The sequence below is a fragment of the Harpia harpyja genome, chromosome 11 (genome assembly GCF_026419915.1).
Source record: "Harpia harpyja isolate bHarHar1 chromosome 11, bHarHar1 primary haplotype, whole genome shotgun sequence".
NCBI lineage: Eukaryota > Metazoa > Chordata > Aves > Accipitriformes > Accipitridae > Harpia > Harpia harpyja.
The window spans coordinates 26,141,043-26,158,994 of record NC_068950.1 but is presented as its reverse complement, the minus strand read 5'-3'; the positions used below and the strand labels follow the sequence as shown (position 1 = coordinate 26,158,994).

At 40.0% G+C, this 17,952-nt stretch overlaps 1 protein-coding gene across 1 annotated transcript in view; it reads left to right on the top strand.

Moving 5' to 3' along the window:
- Positions 1-16,283, top strand: part of SLC44A3 (solute carrier family 44 member 3) — a 41,197-nt gene extending 24,914 nt beyond the window's left edge. Inside the window, exons 12-16 of the mRNA XM_052801244.1 lie at positions 2,447-2,530; positions 12,124-12,261; positions 12,741-12,977; positions 14,811-14,909; positions 16,030-16,283. Of these exons, the coding sequence (XP_052657204.1) occupies positions 2,447-2,530; positions 12,124-12,261; positions 12,741-12,977; positions 14,811-14,909; positions 16,030-16,035 (564 nt within the window). The 3' untranslated portion in view covers positions 16,036-16,283. The remainder of the gene's footprint in view (positions 1-2,446; positions 2,531-12,123; positions 12,262-12,740; positions 12,978-14,810; positions 14,910-16,029) is intronic.
- Positions 16,284-17,952: the final 1,669 nt, after the last annotated feature.

The window sequence follows — 17,952 nt, the reverse complement described above, 5'->3', positions numbered from 1 at the left end:
TACTTCTTGATTAAAAATGGATGATATCATGTGGATTTTATATTTTATCCCATTTTCTTCATTAAGAAAACTTTTTTCTCAACTTGGATATCAATTCTTCCTTTTTTTCTCTCAACTAAGATATTTTTAAAAGCAGAAAACACCAACATTAAAAACCACTTTTATTTAGTGTTTATATATAAAGGTTTTTATGAAGGACAAAGGAAAAATTTGGCAGAATGCTCTATTTAAATTTTTTGCATCATAAATTTTAAAAAAGCAAAGGTAAGTAAGAACATTATTGTTGCATATAAAATATCTTATAGAAAAGATTTCATCTGCCTTGTAATATGAATTTACAGAAGGAATGTATGAAATAAGAACTATTCCAGAGATTTGTGTAGGATCCAAACCACATCTTTTAAGATATATAAAAAATATAGCTGGGCTGTTTTGATTGTTGCTTGCCTTCTTTCTATCTTTCATGCATCTCCACATCTCTCATCATCTGCTGGAAACATACCATTGCAGTTAATTCTGGCACTCTGGCAAGGAGAGAGGCCTGTCATGACTGCACAGCTCTGATTTTAGAGGAAGATTTGGGCAAAGTTTTTAAATGTAGGTCTTTTCCTCTAGAGTTTACCTTGGCCTTGAAGCATGTTATGTATAGTTATGACAGGGTATTTACATTGACCATTCCTGGTACCTGTGAGGCATGTGTGTGGGATATAGTTTATGAATGCTTAAATAAAAGCCCCTTGTAATAAGATACTTGAAAGATGTGTAAGTGTCTGGGTTTATGTCGCTTTCATAGGACAGCCTTGGTTATAAAACTTGGTGAATTGGGTCAACTAAGAACTTTGTTTAATGATGATAGGTGGGGTGAGTTGCGCTAGACAGAAGGTAGAGTATTTTCTGCCTCTAGAGGAAGCAGAGTAAGTGGACTTGTTGGTACATGGTTTTGTAATCTGAATAGCTGTAGAAGATTTAACTAGCAAAGAAAGATTATTTGTGTCTATAGCGCTGTGCTACAAGCTCCTTTTGGTCCAGTTGCCAAGCATTCAGCTGAGGATGTGATGTGACCCATAGCTGTAACTGCTGCTAAAGAAGCTATAAAGTGCTCGGGTCAGCTTGTGTCCCCAGCCCACAGAAGAATCCCCCCACAAAGTAACCTTGCTCCTTCCCATGGGAGAAAGGACGGGCTATGGCCCCTTGCCGTTGAGGCTCTTTCTATAAAGGGCCAGAGTAGTGCTACTAAAGGATGGAGAAGTGGTGCTGCATTCTTGTAGAGCTCACCCAGATTTTGCTACCCTTGCAAAAAATGCTGCTGTTTTCTGTGAACAGGAGGAAACATCAGGGGTCCGCAAGCTTGCAGGTAAATTCACAGATGTTTTCTACGCAGCAGTCTTCAAGCAGAATCAGAGAGGAGATTGTGGTTGAAGTCCCTTGCTCTAGGTTTTTAATAAACAGTACTTACTGGGGTTAATACAGTTTTAGTAAAATCATCTCTCCAGCAATACACATCAAGATTGAAGTATTTCTCTGCTGTCAGGAGTTTGTATGTACAGTCACCGTTTTAAAGGAATTATTCCTGGAATATTTTCAAGAACCTCTTTGGAAAAAAAGTTGAGAGGTCCGTGATTTCTGCACGAAGAATGGTAGTTGTGGGGACCTGAGGTTTTCATATAGTAACTGGAAGATCTCTGCTTTCCAAAACAAAACAAAAACATTCTGACCTCTGGAAAAAGGTTAAAAAGACACAAGTATCGCTGAACTGAATTTCCTCTTGCTGAGAAAAACAGCCGGTTAAATTTGGCAGGCTACCACGGCCACCAAGATGTCTTTTTCTTGTCTTGCTTGGTAAAATCTTTATAAGGTAAACAGTTCTGAGCTCGTGATGTGATGTGGTGGGGGGGGGTGTCAATCAATGCTCTATGAATGGTCTGTTCCAATACATGCTTTTTCTTCCTGTCCTGAAAAATGAATGTATGCTCTGAGTCAATACATGCACATGTGCATATAAGTCCTTCTGCCCATTCTTTTATTTCTGTTCATTAGGGTACCAGTCATTTCAGAACTGTGGAGTTTTTTTGATAAACAAAAAAGTTAAAAATCTGTCGGTGCACTCCCTGATCACTGCAAAGTACTGTAAGGGTTACTGACTTGCCTGCCTGTTTTGTTCTCCAAGCAGCTGTCAGTTCACAAAGCTGCTTGCAGCACTTCTTTTCTTTTCCTAGAGAAGAATCTTCCATCTACAGGAAGAAAAAAAATATGCTCAGCTCATCAGTCATTAATACTGAAGGGTCTGAATTAAAAACAGTTCCTGTAATCCTAAAGGAAATATCTGCTGCCTAAGTGAATGCTTTATTAGAAGAGTCAGTCACTTGTAAAGCAAGTTTTTCTAAAATGGCAGTACTGTTTGAGTCTAATTCTGCGTCCAGTAACCGAACATTTCATTTTATTGCAGGAGAGTGCATGTGCAAAGTGCCTGTTCAAGTGCTGTTTCTGCTGGTTTTGGTGCCAGGAAAATTGCTTGAGATACTTTAACCAGGTACACTCTGTCATCTATCTGTCACTCAACCATCTGCATACCTAGTCTAGAAACGGTGTGTGTATGCTAGCTCCATTTAGCACGACTAAAGCGACATCCAGTGCACACAAGCCAAAGTTTTCTGCTGGCCACCTAAACTAAACAAACAAAAAAGTCTTGAAGTGTAGATGGAACTTGTTGCAAAGAAACAGGGAATTGACAAACATGCAAGGTGCAAGGTTTTAGAAAACTTGTTAATACAGCTTGAGATAGCCCTTTCAGAGGGCCACTTGTTATTTCTGTAGGTAGGAAGACTTAACATTTTGTTGAGTTGTGCCAGACAGACTACTGAAATACAGCGGGTCCAGGTGGAAGGAAGCAATGAAGAAGTAAGAAACCCACCTGGAGATGTGTCATTAAACTAGATACAGTATTTTCCACTTGAAAGTCCTGAATAAAGAAACTTGAACTCCTGGCTGATTTCCATTATCAATATATCTGGGAATATGATCCATGATGAAAAAGCCAGATGATATAATATACTCTTTCTTTGAAAGACATCTTTGTTTTGTTAGCAGTTTTGTTTCAAAAGTGTTTTTATTGGAAATGGATGATTTCTGACATACAGCAGTTTTTCACATGCTTGACTCCTACTTTTTCTGATCCTTTTCTCCAAATGTTTTCCAGCTCTATATACATTGATGTAAATAGTTAATTTTTCTCTTTGTCAGTCCCCTTTTGTTATCTCTGGTGACTGTGGTATTCTTAATGTGAAAGGGAATCAGATGTTCATGCTGATTCCTAACTGACTGTTGTTCTTTGTTCTCACTGCTGAGGGTAGTAGTGAAGTAAACAAGACAATTCTGATAAAGGGTCTGGCTTCTCCTCTAAAGTAGGTGCATAAATTAAGCTTAATCTTGGCCAACTATGAAGAGAAAGTTTTTCGCTTAGTTCAGCCTAGATTAAATAGTTGTGCAGTGAAATCTCTAGTTCTAGACGATGAATTTTCCAGACTTTCATTTTTTAGGTAGATCTTACAGTTACTGACTTGGTGAGGAATCTCAGAGTTCATCTTGACTCCAGGCTTTCCATTTGTAGTCACCCTTTCCCCTTGGCTTCCTGCCTTTCAAAGAGATATCCAGCATCCTAGTGTTTACTTTCTCCTGCTGTTGTATGCTATGTGTTTGTTAAAAAAAGAATTAATTACTGTAATGTTCTTCCTTTTGTTTCAGAAGTCTGTATTGTAGCTCATGTTCCCTTAAAAGATTTCCTGTTTCCCAATCTATTGTAGGCAAATTTCTGTTTTTATATGAGTTGTGGTTTTTAACCTAATGATCATAATACTGTGTTTGCTGTTAGAGAATTGTTTGTTTGAACATCTTTTTGGCAAAGACAATGGTGTTCCATGTGCTCCAAATCCAGGGCAATTTGGGCGAGGGTTAGAGGAGAAGAAAAGCAAGAACATGCTGTAAGATTTTAACAGAAATTTTTATCTGTATGAAGGGGTAACATTGGTCTCAGGTTATTGTATTTCCTAGAGTAATTAACGAATCTAATTTTTTTTTCCTATAAAGAATGTATTCAAGCCTATTTCTTAAAAAAGCCATTTTGACTGAGACTGAAAATCTTCAGTTTTATAAAATCTGTGGCCAAATATAAGAAAGAAAGAAAAAAAAAAAAGGGAAAAATGAAAGACAAGTCTGCAGTTTTAAGCAGCTTAACATATGGCTTGATTAACAGAAGTACTGAACTCTTAAGAGCTCTTACAGAGTGGTAAAAGCTGCTGGGTACAGCCTTGAAATTTCACATAGGTGTTGAACATGGACTTGAGAGGAATTAAAAAATTGCTTGTACCTATGCTTCTAACATTTTGAAAGTATTTTTAGTTCAGATTTTTTTTTTTGAGTTGAAATTACTGAAACGTGGAAAAGCTGTTACAAAAGTTGGTTCAAAGCTCATTGTGTGCATTAACATTCCTTTACTATGTTTTTGCCTTTTATTCCAGTATTACCTTCACTATAGTAATAAGCATATAATTACCTGAAACTTAAAAAAAAAAAAAAAAAAAAAAAAAAAAAGGCAAGCCTTCCCCATCACTTCTGCACTATTTTCTTCAACCTGTTGTTATATTGCTTAGATGATTTAAATTCTTTCTCCTCCTTCATTCACAAGTTTAATCGGGATTAAACAGAGCCCCTTGTTTTCCCTTTGGGAAACTTGCAGATGAGAAACAGGTGCTGGAGGAAGTAACACTGGTGACAGAGCGTGAGCTGCTTTCTTCCCATGCAGTATCAATGAAGTGCTCCATTATGTTATCAAAGAGTACTTTTCGGGCTGAGGTGCCATCTTTCAGGTGGGATTTCACACTGACTTTGATAGTTTCATGCATCCCTGAAGTGACTCATTCTCTGCAGGCTCTGCTAAGTTTTGTTCAGCTCTCCTGGAACTTAACTGAAATGGGGCCAAAAAGGTACCCTGTCATCTTCCCATCGTGACGGAGTGCTGTGCTAGTTGCTGACAGTTGCCGTATTTCCAGTGGCAGTTGTTGGAGGAGGGGTAATGTAAACCCAGCATCCCGTGCAGATTGCCATGTGGATAATTACGTTCTGCCTTCCTAAATTTCTTTCGGATTTGCAACTGGATCCTGTGCTAAACTGTGGTGTAGTGTTGCTATGTGCTGTTAAACAGTTCACTCCTTAAGCTGTTCCATTTCAGTCATGGGCAAAGTGATTCATGTGTGTGTATAATCCATTAGTAACAATTGTAAAGCACTCTGGGTTCTATCTGGATGAAAAGTGCTTTGTGAATATAAAGTCATTATCCTTACTTGACAGTTCTGTTTGCCAACACTTGTCAGAATTACCACAGATTTTTCATCTTCTGGCTCTGATGGTTTCAGTATGTTCCAGATAAACATATCCAATCATCTCAAGTGAAATCTGGGAGATTGAAATTTCTCTTCCGTAAAAAGAATATACTGGGTTTTTTTAATGTGGTTTGGGAGCTACAAGGTCTGTCTGTCTCCTAGTTTCTTAAATTGTAGTGGCAGTCTTAACTTTTGATGCATCAAAGTGCTCACTTTTTTTTTTCCCCTTTACAGCCTTGTTGCAGTGGCTTTTTTTAAACAATATATCTATTTCAGAATAGTTTTGCTTTTCTGTGTCTGTTTTGGGTTCATCTGCAGCCAGTTGGCAAGCAACTGCTCCAGAGTGCAGCACATGGATTTCTGAAGGAGTTGCTGAGCAGTACGTGGTTTCTTTATTTTTGTCAGCACAGTTACTTGCAGCATAGCCTTCCGGGCCCTGTGGTAGCCTTTACTGCAATCAGCAGTGTGTAAGCCTGCATTTGCTGGTACTGAGACCCTTCAACTGATACTGAAAGCCAGCAACTGTCTGGTGTAAAAAAAAACAGAAGCAAGTGTGTCTAATGGTTGTATATCCATGGCAGTTGGTTGTCCCTTAAACTTTGGATGGAAGCCTATCAGGAGGTTGCATTAAATGCCTTGTGGAGAAGTGACCTAGATAAAACCAAAATTCATGCATGTTAATGTAAGTACAGTTCGCCTCTGCACTGCCAAACACATTGTGCCTCACCCCATAAACTACTACTTCTTCCTCCCAAAAACAATACTGCATTTTAATGTTACTGGCAAAATTGCTTCTAGATGTTAAGCTAAATTTTCATTCATCTTGAAAATACAGTTGGCTAAAATGTTCACCTTCAGTGAAATCATATTTTAAATATGTTTGTTTTCCCTCTACAGGGTTTATGTATGTGATAACAGGAAATAAAATTCCTTAGGTCTTTACTTGCTCTGTAGCGTGAATCATGTGGGGACAGAGATGAACAAGGCTGACTAATTCTTCCTTTGATACCTTCCTCCTCTCCCCTATCGCATAAAAAAAAAAAAGGCAATGAAGCAAGTGACCAATAATTCAGTGCTTTTAAGCACAGCAATTTATGCACAACTCTCTGGAAATGTTCAGTTTGATTTTATTTCAGAAATCCTAAATGAGAGCATTGTCGCACTAACTGCAGAAGCCACTGTAAGCAACTCCAGTAATGATGCAATGGATACTTAAAGCAGGATCCTTGTGGTCCAACCCCTGTGGTTGAAATGGAGCCCAGGTGTATCAGTGCAATGCTGTAGGGAAGGACACCCAACTACCCTCCAAGGAGAAAGTTGTGTTGGTCCTACCCGCTGGATAACAGCCATGGAGGGAGTAGATGACACACGGAGTAGGAAGCAAGGAAAGTTGAGGGACAAGATTTTCTCCAGTAAGTCCAGACTGCAAATATAAGGTGGAATGGAAATAAAGTTGTGTTTCTTGGACTGCTTGGGAAAATTTGGGAGGCTATTGGAGGGTTTCTTACAGATGGTAATTAGCCTAAAAATCAAAAATAACCATTTCTGTATTAGCTGTGTGCTTATTGGTTAGAAGTCGGGGAGGAGTTTAGTTAACAAGGCTGCAGAAAGGGCAGATTCGGTCCTGGAAGGTATGAGATGAAGTACTTGCACCAGAAAGAGGGGCATAAATGCTATTGTACAAGTTGCTGGTTAGGTGATCAGGCTTATTTCTTGGGGTGGGGGCAGGACACTGGGATATCCTGGTATGTCTACTTTAGACAAATAAAGGGTAAGAGCAAGCCTGTTAGCTGTCTATGAGTATATCAAGAAGAGAAACAGCAGGGAGGGATAAGAGCCAAGACAAGATCAGCAGAAGAATGAGTGGATGTAAACTGTTCATGAGCAAATGTTGTCTGGAAGTTGGAAGAAGGTTCCTGAGGACCAGAAGGACAACTGTCTGGAATAGCTCCAAATGTACGGGCTGGGACAGGGAAAAGCCCTAAGTAGTTTAAAGAGGGAGCTTTCCACGTAAGAGATGAAATTGTATAATGTGCTAATCTGAACTAGCCAGGGACCGGAGTGGCTGAAAGTCCCTTCCAGTCTTACGTGTCCTCGTCTCTTCAGTGGGGCCTCACAGGCCCGTGTTGCTCTAATTTCCCACCACCATCTGAGACGCACGATACAGCTTTCTCACTGAGTCACTAACTGCTATACAGCAGCCACAGAAATGTCATTGCCTCTTGCTACCACTGGATTTTGTTTTCTGAGGGGATTCCACTGGCAGCTGTGACACTTGCAAGCCAAGACCCTTTAAAGTCCAGCCTGAGCTGCACAGCGTTGCACTGGGTGTAGCTAACCAGGGCAGCCCCCAAGAGAGTTGGCAGCAACAAGATCAGATCAAGCTGAAAATACCAGCAGAGCAGAAAAAGCTGAAGTGGGATGCGAAACCAGCATGTCTCCTGCTTCTTTTTTTAAGAAGATTCTGTTGCTATGGCAATCCTCTCTTCCCCAAGCTCATTTTATTAAAGCAAGTCCTAGAATGGAGGACTGAATTCAGCTGTTACACAAAGTAGCAATTATTCTCAACAATTGGGGAACTTAAGGCCTGGATCTGAGCCACAGCGCCTTTCTCATGAAGCTAGCAGGTCAATTTTTCCAAGACCCTTGACATTCTGTGTTGTGAGGCACAGAAGGATGTATTCTTTAAATAGGTTTTTTTGCATACTGTGGTATTTGGAAATATGTAAACATTCACATTCCTTATTTATTCATCCTGACGCTGAGAAACTAGTGTCTAGTTCCCAGGCTCCAAGCCAGAGGAGGCTTGTGTTCTTCACAAAGGTGGTGATATTGTACCAACTTGCTGGTGCAAGGATAAAGACTGTTCCTGACCCACTATCTCCCGTGCTTTCTGATCAATGGTATGCTATCGATTCCATTATTACTTGCTTGTCACCATAGCAGAGACTACTATTGTAAAGCATCAATTCATTAAGCAAAGATAAAAACATAATAGCTACATTGGACCAGACTGTCTCTGTCTAGCTCAGTATCCCATCTCCAACCGTGGCTGTGAGTGAACGCGAAGGTAGTACATGTGTATATTTCCCTGTCCCCGTGCTGTTTCTGAATCTCTTTTCAGCTTGGGGACTTCTTGAGCCGAGTACATTTTCTGTGTGTTTAATAACTCTCAGTGGATTCCTTTTCCCTGAACTTTCCCAGTCTCCCTTGAGCTCATGCAAACTTTTAGCAGCTAAAGCATCCTTTGTCCAGCAGTTCACAGCTTACAGACTTACAGTGAGAAGAAAATTCAAATTTGGCTCCTACTACTTCGTATGGTCCTCCCCCTGCCCAGTCTTTGTTCTGGAAGAAACACTGAGCCATCTAACCCTACCTACCCTCTCTGCATTTCTCATGATTTTGTAGCCCTCTTACCACATCCTCCTTCAGTCATCTCTCTTCCAGACAGAAGAGCCTCGTGTACTCGGTTGTTCCCCAGAGAGGAGACATTCCATGCCTTTTGGATCATTCCTGCTGCCCTTCTCTCAAACATTTTCAAGTCCACTAAAGCTTTTGTGCGTGGGAAAAGAGAATGCATTCTGTAGAAAGCCACATTTAAATAACGTGTTTCTAAACGATAGCAGGTTCTTAACTGACCACGGTTTACCATCTTAGCCTTCGCAGCTATCTTTTCTTTGAAAGGGATTGGGCTGTTGCACATACCCTGCAACTGGAAAATTAATGGGATATCTAAGCTTTGTAGTCCAAAATCCCAAATGATTTGCAAATATTGGTAATAGCTTGAGTGTGTTAGATGCTCTTTGGTGGGTAAGGCTGAGAAATCATTTGAGCTCATTTCTGTGCAACTCGGTTTCATGGAAACATACATTTGCTTAAGTGTTAGGCACGTATTTTGTTAGTGAGAACGTGTAGATTTCTGTGTGGCTGGATGGGATCAGGGTATGGCGTCTGTATGGGGAACCTGGGAACTGTGAGGAAAGTGTGTGGAGCCCCAGTCTAGGCTGAACAAAAAACCCTCCAAACTTTTTTTTTCCTTAGAAGTGTGTTTTTTGCCGAAGGTAGAGATCACTTGGCTAAGTCTTCAGCTTGTACTAGTAGCATTCTTGCTTCACCTATGACAATGACTAGTTTTGTAGCCTTCAGCAGTTCATTCATTTCTGTGTCTTTTATTCCTTCTGTAATGTTGGATTATTACCTGGCTGCCTTTCTTGCTTGGATGTTATGACTAGTCGATACTTACGTGATTTGTTGAGGTTGTAATTTTTATAAATGCCATTTTTTATCAACTGGTTTGTAAGATGACAAATCCCTGTGCAGGTAGTATTCAGTCTCCAGCATCAGTTTCAGTCTTTCCAAGATAACTGTTCTAGTTAATAAATATCAGAAATTCCTTTCGTTGCACATTCCTCAGATACCAAAGTGGCTAATTCAAGAGTGCAAACAAATGGTTATTTATTTTAAGCTTGGAAACAATGTTTGTACAAGTGCACGTGCATTTTCAACATTCTTTTTAATTTTTAAAACGGAACATTTTTTGCTATTTATAATGAATACAGAATCTCTGTTTAATTTATTGGCAAAATTTATACTGACCTCACCAGATCAGGATCTGCTCTGTGAATTTAGTTCTTAAGGGACAGAAACAAACTTGGAAGACCCTTTTCCACTTTGTGTCTCAATTTCCTGTCTGTTAATGGGAACGATGAAACAGACTTAACTCACAGCACGTTATAAGGATAGGTCTATCCGTGTTTGAAACACGCAGCGACAGCTACAGACAGAAGACGGAGAGGGAGCTTGACTTGAGGCCATCTATCCTACGCCCGTGTGCTGGGCAGATGGTAGCCCAGCAAGGCTGGCGCTGGCCTTACTGAGCTGCCAGCTCTTCGGCTGCCGCGTCCTGGGCCGATGGTACTGCGGGCGAGCTTGCGGGCCGTCGGGTTTCCTCACACGGGATGGCAGCAGGCTGCTTACAAACCGGTCGGGTTGAGGCAGGCAGGTGGGACAAGGATGCTTCTCTTTCAGAGGTGTAGGCAACTGAGAAGGCGAAGGTACTGTAGTCAACGCCTGACGGAGCCAAAGGGTACACCTCGCTGCCGTCCTGTTACGCCACTCCCCGGGGAAAGGATCAGCGTCGGTATAAATGAAAGCTAGCACAGAAAGCGTTTTTTCCTATTTAGGAATGAAGCGAACTTGCTTGTTTAAACAGATTTTTATGCAGACACTCTACGTGTTTCTGTGGAGTTCTGTGGAGTCTTTGATTTTTCTTAGAGTAGGCAATAAATCCATGGTCTTTATTTATACTTTTTCCATCTATGGATGTATTTGCTACTATGTAAGTACAATATTTACAGGATGTCACTGTTTACTACTTCTCTTTTTTTGCTTACTGTCAGAGAAAAAAAATTCCTTTGTCATATATAAAATAAATAATATCCACAATAAAGAGACAAAGGATCTTTGCCTGCATTTACTTTCTTTCTTTCTCTGTAATATTTTAAGATAATGTCAATACAGCTTTGCTACACTACAGTATGTTACAGAAATTGCTGTGGGGTAGAACTGGACTCTGCAGAAATAAATTTTCTCTGCCTTCAGCTATCTGAAATTTTTGAAAAGGAAGTGTTTTGCAGTAGGCCAGTATAATTCACTTTCAGCAAACCAGGTTTGGTTTTTTTCACTTCCAGGTGAAGCAGAAAGTATCTGAGCACCGAGTACATGTTGCGGTGCATAAATTCCTTCAGAATAGTAATCTCTTGCACACTGCGTTCTTACTGACCACACCAGATGTAACTAATGCTTTGTGGCATAATCCACCTTCTAATATTTTGAGTAAAGGGCAACTACTCATAAGACTTGCTGGTAAAGTTCAGCATACATTTCAGGTATCCTGAGTGCTGTTTTTCTTAGCTGGTATTTTCGGGACAGTTTCAAAACCTTGTTGAGGAGTTCCATAAATGGGACATATATGTCAAGTTATGCACAGCAAGTGGTAAAATAATCCAATCCATAGAGGTAGATATTCTGTCCTCCCCACCTGTCTTGGCAAGTTTCCACAGAGAGAAATCTTCTAAAATTCTCAATACATCAAAAGTCTGTGACTGCCGCCCCTACTGTCTGTTGAAATGCTGGTCTAGTCCAGGATCCTTTAGCTGTTCTTTCCCAGTCGTTTTCACAATTGATCCCATCTTTCATGAAGAGGTTTATTTTATGGCTGTAGCCGTAAGCTTGAATGTCAGTTGCATATGAATAGTTTGAAAGGGCCATGTATAAAAGCTTTTTTAATCATCAACTTCTAAATGGCTTGATAACTACATAACTTGATTGTTCCACTTGCATAGTTTGCCAGCAGTCTTGGAGATAGATTTGTAGAAAATAAGCAATAAGTTTGGATAGCGTGACTCCAGGTAAGTAAGTGTTTTGTGGTAATTGTGCCGTATTCATTAACAAGAATTAGGGTAGAGAACTTTGGTTCTCCACCTTTGGATAAAGGTGGGTTCAGAAATTTATTTAGTCCCTATTCTAGCATTTACTAATGGTGGAAATTATGTAGAAAAGCTATTTGATGTTAGAAACATAGTTATTACAGTCCCATAAAATAAAATTGCCATATTATGCAAAATAACTCTTTATATTCATAAAGTTAGTATTTCCAAATAGAGTTTAGGGCTTTGCATCTCGCTGAAGTAAAATCTAGATATGAGTCTCTGCTCTCTCACTGCATTATTATCTTCTGTAATTTCAGCATGCATACACAACTACAGCCGTAAATGGGACAAATTTTTGTACGTCAGCAAAGGATGCTGTCTTTATTTTGGCAAAGAATTCTGCTAAACTTGCATCCATTAGCTGTTTTGGAGATTTTATCCTATTTCTGGGAAAGGTAAGATTAAGAAATGTTCTGTAAGAATGAAGTGAAAAATCAGGTTTGATTCTCTTTTCTTACACCTAAGGTAAATAAGGTTAATCTTTGTTAAACTCCGTGGTGTTAATGCTATAAAATGAGTTTGGAAGTGAAGATAATGTTTGAGGAATTTAATCGTTTTCATAGTCTTTACAGAGTTATTTAGTTGTATTACAGTAGTGTCCTTGGCACCACTCTCTCAGTTCCCATTGCAATAAGTCTTTGGTAAATACATAGTAAAAGGTTGCCTCTGCCCTACGGAATTTACATGTTGAATTGAACACAAAGTGTGACAACTACGTGATGCCAGAAACTGCATAGCTACCTCCCAGATGAGATGTGCTGTTAAAATATTGGCTGTAATGTTTTTGCCTTAGGGTTTTGGGGGTTTTGGTTTTTTTAAGAAACATTTCTACATGATTAATGAGGCTGAATTTCTCTCTCACTGCCCTTTACAGGTGTTTGTTGTATGTTTTACTGTTTTTGGAGGATTGATGGCATTTAACTACCATCGGGAGTTGCAAGCTTGGGTAGTTCCTCTGTTGCTGGTTGGATTTTTTGCCTACGTGATGTCCCACAGCTTTCTGTCTGTGTTTGAAGTGACAGCGGATGCCATGTTCCTTTGCTTTGCTATTGATATGGAGACAAATGATGGATCTGCAGAGAAGCCATACTTCGTGGATCAGGAACTGCTGGTAAACCCCAGTGCTAACAGCGAAGATACTTGAGGCATTCTAAGCTTTTGGGGACTTTTTCTTTCCCCAAGACATAGTAATTTGAACCCACAACCCATGCTATTTCCTTCCCAACACCTTAGAACAGGATGGACTCAGGGATACAAATCATGTGTGAATTTATAAACTGAAGTAAATGGCTCCCTCTGACCCTGTGTGCTAGCTATGATCTGCTGCCTCCTTTTAGATCATACCACGTAAGTCATGGCTGACTTTTTAGGCCTTGTTAGATATATGTTCAATATATTGTTCGTAATTAAAAAATATAAATAGATGAGCTAGCTGCAGAGACCAATCCATGGGGTGCCCTAAGATTAGATGTTGTGTTGTGCCTTACTGTACAGTGAAGAGCAAAAGTAAACAAGGAGCTTCTTGTTGCCAGCAAGCAGGTCAGGTATCCATGTACATCCTATGGATGCTATAGTTCTGAACAAACTTCATGCAAACTCGTGACATTCTGCTTCATACCTACACAGATTCTTTCGCCAAAATACTGTCTTCTGTCACTTGATTGAATTCTTCTGCCTCTGGACTGATTGTTCTGTGTCTTTACCCTCATAATTACTGTATTGTATTACAAGCATTTCCATAGAGAATTATTACATAGCTAATAGTGATGGAGAGCTTTAGTTAATAGCTGTATCTGAAGCATTTGAATGTATATATGCCATCCCTTTCATATTAAGAGAATATCTGAAGATGCAGATGTTTTTTCCTTTCATGCTGCTTTTGCCGGTTCTGTCTTTTCCTTCATAAACTATGCAACAAAGAAAATCTTAGTGATTCATGAAAAACAAACTCAGCAGCCAGAATAGCTCATATGATACGAATGTTCTGGATGGATTTCTTCAGGACAGTGTCAGAAGAACTGGTGGGGTTTTTTTGTTTTGTTTTGTTTTGGTTTTTTTTAATGCTGCTGTTAGGTTCCCTGCAATGTTCATAGAGTTTTGTTGAAAACAAAAAACAACACAAAGGCAGCCTAAAGATAGGCTTAACCCTTTGCACAGAAGAAAGCAGATAGATATTCTTTGGCTTTGACTCAGAACAGTACTTAAGCATATGTTCTGAATAGGTTACTGAATGGAAAACTCTGAAGCCTTGACCTCTGTTCTTCTCCCTCTGTTTTCCCAAATGTTAAAATACTTAAGCCAATTCTCCTTCATGAAACAAACAGAGGCTTTCCTTTCTCCCCTTCCAAACTTTGTGGTAGTTTCCCTTTAACTCTGGTTTTAATCCTTGTAATTAGCCATGCCCTAGGGCCTTGGGTGAAGAGAGGATTTCCCACAGGGCTAAGGAGCCTTCCAAGCAGGCCAGGCTATGTAACCTTGTTTGGAAAAACTGGGGGCAGCGCATCCAAACTCCTCCTCATTGCATGATCAAGAGTAAGTTTACTCACATAGCCAAGAACTTGGAGTTTCCCAATACATGAAGGCATTTGACTTGGGACATCTGTGTTACAGTCAGGTTACAAACATCTGGGGGTGGAAGGCAGGCTCTGTGGCCCTCAGGACAATATGCAGCAGTGGGCAGAGAGCTGGGTGAGGGATTTCAGACAGCCAGAGTCCTCATTCCTGTAGTAGGAGATGTAACAGAGATTCTTGATTCATCCTTCTCTGTTGCATTCATCACCTTTGCTGCCTCTTGCAGAGTCCCTCCTGGTATCACTCAGTGTCATCCAGCTAAGAACCAGCTACAGTTTCTTAGCCTTGACCTAATTATCTTCCTTTACCAGGTGTTTTTATTTACATAATGGTTTGCATTCCCAAATAATCTCACCCTGGTCTTTGCTTGTAGACATTGGTGAGTCAGAGTAACAAGTTAACAGAAGGGCAAAAATACAGAAGCGTGAGACCTTTCCAGGACAATGAAGATGGGACAGAGCTCCAACCTATGGTGAGACAGGAGTCTGGGATATGCATTTATCTGCTAGCTAATGTGTTTGCCTTTATGTCCCAGGAAGAATGGATGTAGGCTGTCACGTATCTCCTGATGTCTCACAGCAACCAACATGCTGTACCCAGTATTCTGTTTTTCCTTCTATTGCTTTCCCTCCTCAGGAAACCCTCTGCTGGTGCAAAATATGGGTGGATCAAGTATTTGTTCTCATCCTTCATCCCATTTCCCCAGTGTGCCCAGCAGAGGAAGAGAAAGATCGGACTATGGCAAGGGGGTGGGAGATAAATCCCATTCAGGGAGTCCTTCACGTGTCTGCTGTAGGAAAGTCAGAAGAGCAGTAGGCTGCTTGATTTCATGCCGGAACTGCTGAAGTTCCAGAGCTGTAAGATCAGAGCTTAGAAGCCTTCCCTCTCTGCCCTCACCCTTTTTCTTTCTTTCTTTCCTATCAGTGTATATATTTATTTACACTGTTTTATGCTAGAGTAAAAAAGCTGAGATGCCAGAAGGGAGTGTTCCCCCACACCCAGGCTTGGGAAAGTCTTGAAAGTAAATGCTCACTAACTGACATCTGAAAAAATATTGCAAATTGCCCAGCCTGAGAAGCTGCCCCAGCAAGTTCAGAATCTGGGCTGATTTTCCCCCAGCATCGGGGCAGGGGCCAAGCCAGAGAAAGATTCTGCAGCAACAGTTACTCTGGCACCTACGCTTGCTGGACACAACTACCAGTGTCTTGTGCCCTCCTTGCTACTTCTTACACGAGTTAACAGATGTTGCTGATTTTTCTTGATGTGCTTTTAAGAGGTACTAGGCTCTAGCAAACTCTCACACAATCTTGTGGGCATTCTGCTATAGGCAGAGCACTGCTTCAGCTTATTGTGACAGTGAGGGATAGTTGTACTTGATTTTTTCATTGTTTGGGTCTGTTACTGCATCCTTCAGTAATTTTTTTTGCCAAGCACACAAACCGGGGCGGGGGGGGGTTATTCCCTGTGAGAGGATTGTGGATTTGAGACACAAAAGAACCTTAATTATTTTCCCAGTTTACTCTTACAACATTTAAATGCAGTAACAGGACTAGTGCTACACATTATTTGACTCCTTTTTTCTCTCTTTGTAGACTTGAATGTGAAGTGCACCAGGAAGTATGAAGGCAGACCAGCAATAGCAAAAACAGTCATAGAAAAAAAGTAAAGGTTACCAATACCCCAGGACAAAGTATTAGTTCTCTAAATCTTTGTTGTACTTTCTGCACTGGTAAAATGACACAATATGTTTGTATGAATAATGTATTTTGTGTGTCAGCACATCTGATTTTAATATACTAGTTATGATGGTCTGAAAGTTGTTAATAAACAAACTCCTTGTAAATTACTATGTTGTCAGACTAAAAATACTAAGTCTACAAGGTCATTGGGCCGTCCTTTTTAGCTTTTTGGTGTGTCAGCTAACATGGGGTTTTTTCATGCCTCTCTGGGAACACTGGGCCAGTCATCCCTGGATCAGTGAACGTAGAAACATTTGTAGAGGAGGCACTCCAAGATGACCGTTTCTTGATTTGTTCTGTGTATCTGAACAGCCAGTGCAACTGATTAAGGAACAGTACTAAGCTCATTGATGGAAATTACCATTGATAGAAATTCTCTGTAGCCGAGATAATTAATGGTTATGAGGTAGGTGTCTTTTAATTATACTCTTTTGGGAATGGTTTTTACAAGTTAGTATCATAAACTATCCACTGGCTCCTCTCTAAAGGGCAGATGAGGAATAGTCCTTTTTTTGTAAATAAAAATAAACAACTACCTTCCCTTTGCAATTGAAAAGACAAAGGAAGCAGAAAAATTTGTATCTGGATTTCAAGCTTGACAAAGAAGTAGCAGATGAGCAGTGGCTGGACAGAAATGAGATAAAAGGGTGTTATAAATAATACTTTATAGAAATGTTAGCTGTAGTGTGGATGTGAAATATAAAATATCATGGAGGAATGTAGCGAAGAGACTGTCAGGGCTCTAGTCAGAAGAGGGACATAAGTAAGTGTAGATGCTTTAAAAAAAATAACTTGCTAACAGTCTGTCAGCATTTTCATGTGAGCAATTTTGAGGTTTCTTTAAACTTTGTACCTGTACCCTGGTTATAATACACTTCTGTGGGCTCCACCTCATTCTGAGTGTGGGGTAGTTTTAGATTTTACTCAGTGGCACATGATTTTATTCTTTTTGTTCAAAAGCTCCTTTAACATTTTGTTTGAGGAGAGGTTTGAGGTAGGAAGATGACTCCAACCGGGGATTTCAGTAAAATATACATCAGTATACGAAGTGAGACATTACTGCAGGTAAGTGACTCAAACCTGCCATAATGAATAGATTGATAAACCTTTGATCAGTCACAGCTTGGAAGTTACATACAGAAAAGCTCACTGCTGGCCTTAATAACAAATCTGTTTCAGCTAAATATTGTATCTGCTTGCCTGCTGTTGAAAGGAAACTAGTTATCTGCTAGGGAATGCTAAGAAATACTTGCTTTTTATTCTTCATTTAAATAACTTTTGTCTACTTTAGTATGAGCCACTTCAAGAAGTTGAGGAATATGGGATAAATGATGAAAAGGGGCAAGAAACAGATTAATTACTTTCTGCCTGGCAGGTGAAGCTGATCATCTACTAGCTGTGACTCACTACCTCTCATTATTTAAAACTGTACACTTGGGTACTTCTGGTGCTTGGCTTGTGGATGCTGTGGGAACTGGAAATCATGCTGAATAAGCAATAGCTCTCTAACCTTGAGAAAGTGTGCAGATATGGTACTTACAGAGGGGCAAAACTTTTCCCCTGCCACAGGTCCCAGTAAGATTGCTTCTGTATACCTTTTAATTAAATTTTGTACATAAAGCATAGCTTTATAGCTTTCAGGTGCAACACAGCACCTCCCAATCTTATATACATTCCACTAGCAATGGTGTCAACAACCTCCAACTAACTGTAGCATTCCTGTGTGGCAGGAGTCCTCACCTGAATTAGAGGGATGAAGCACCCCTACAGAAGCTG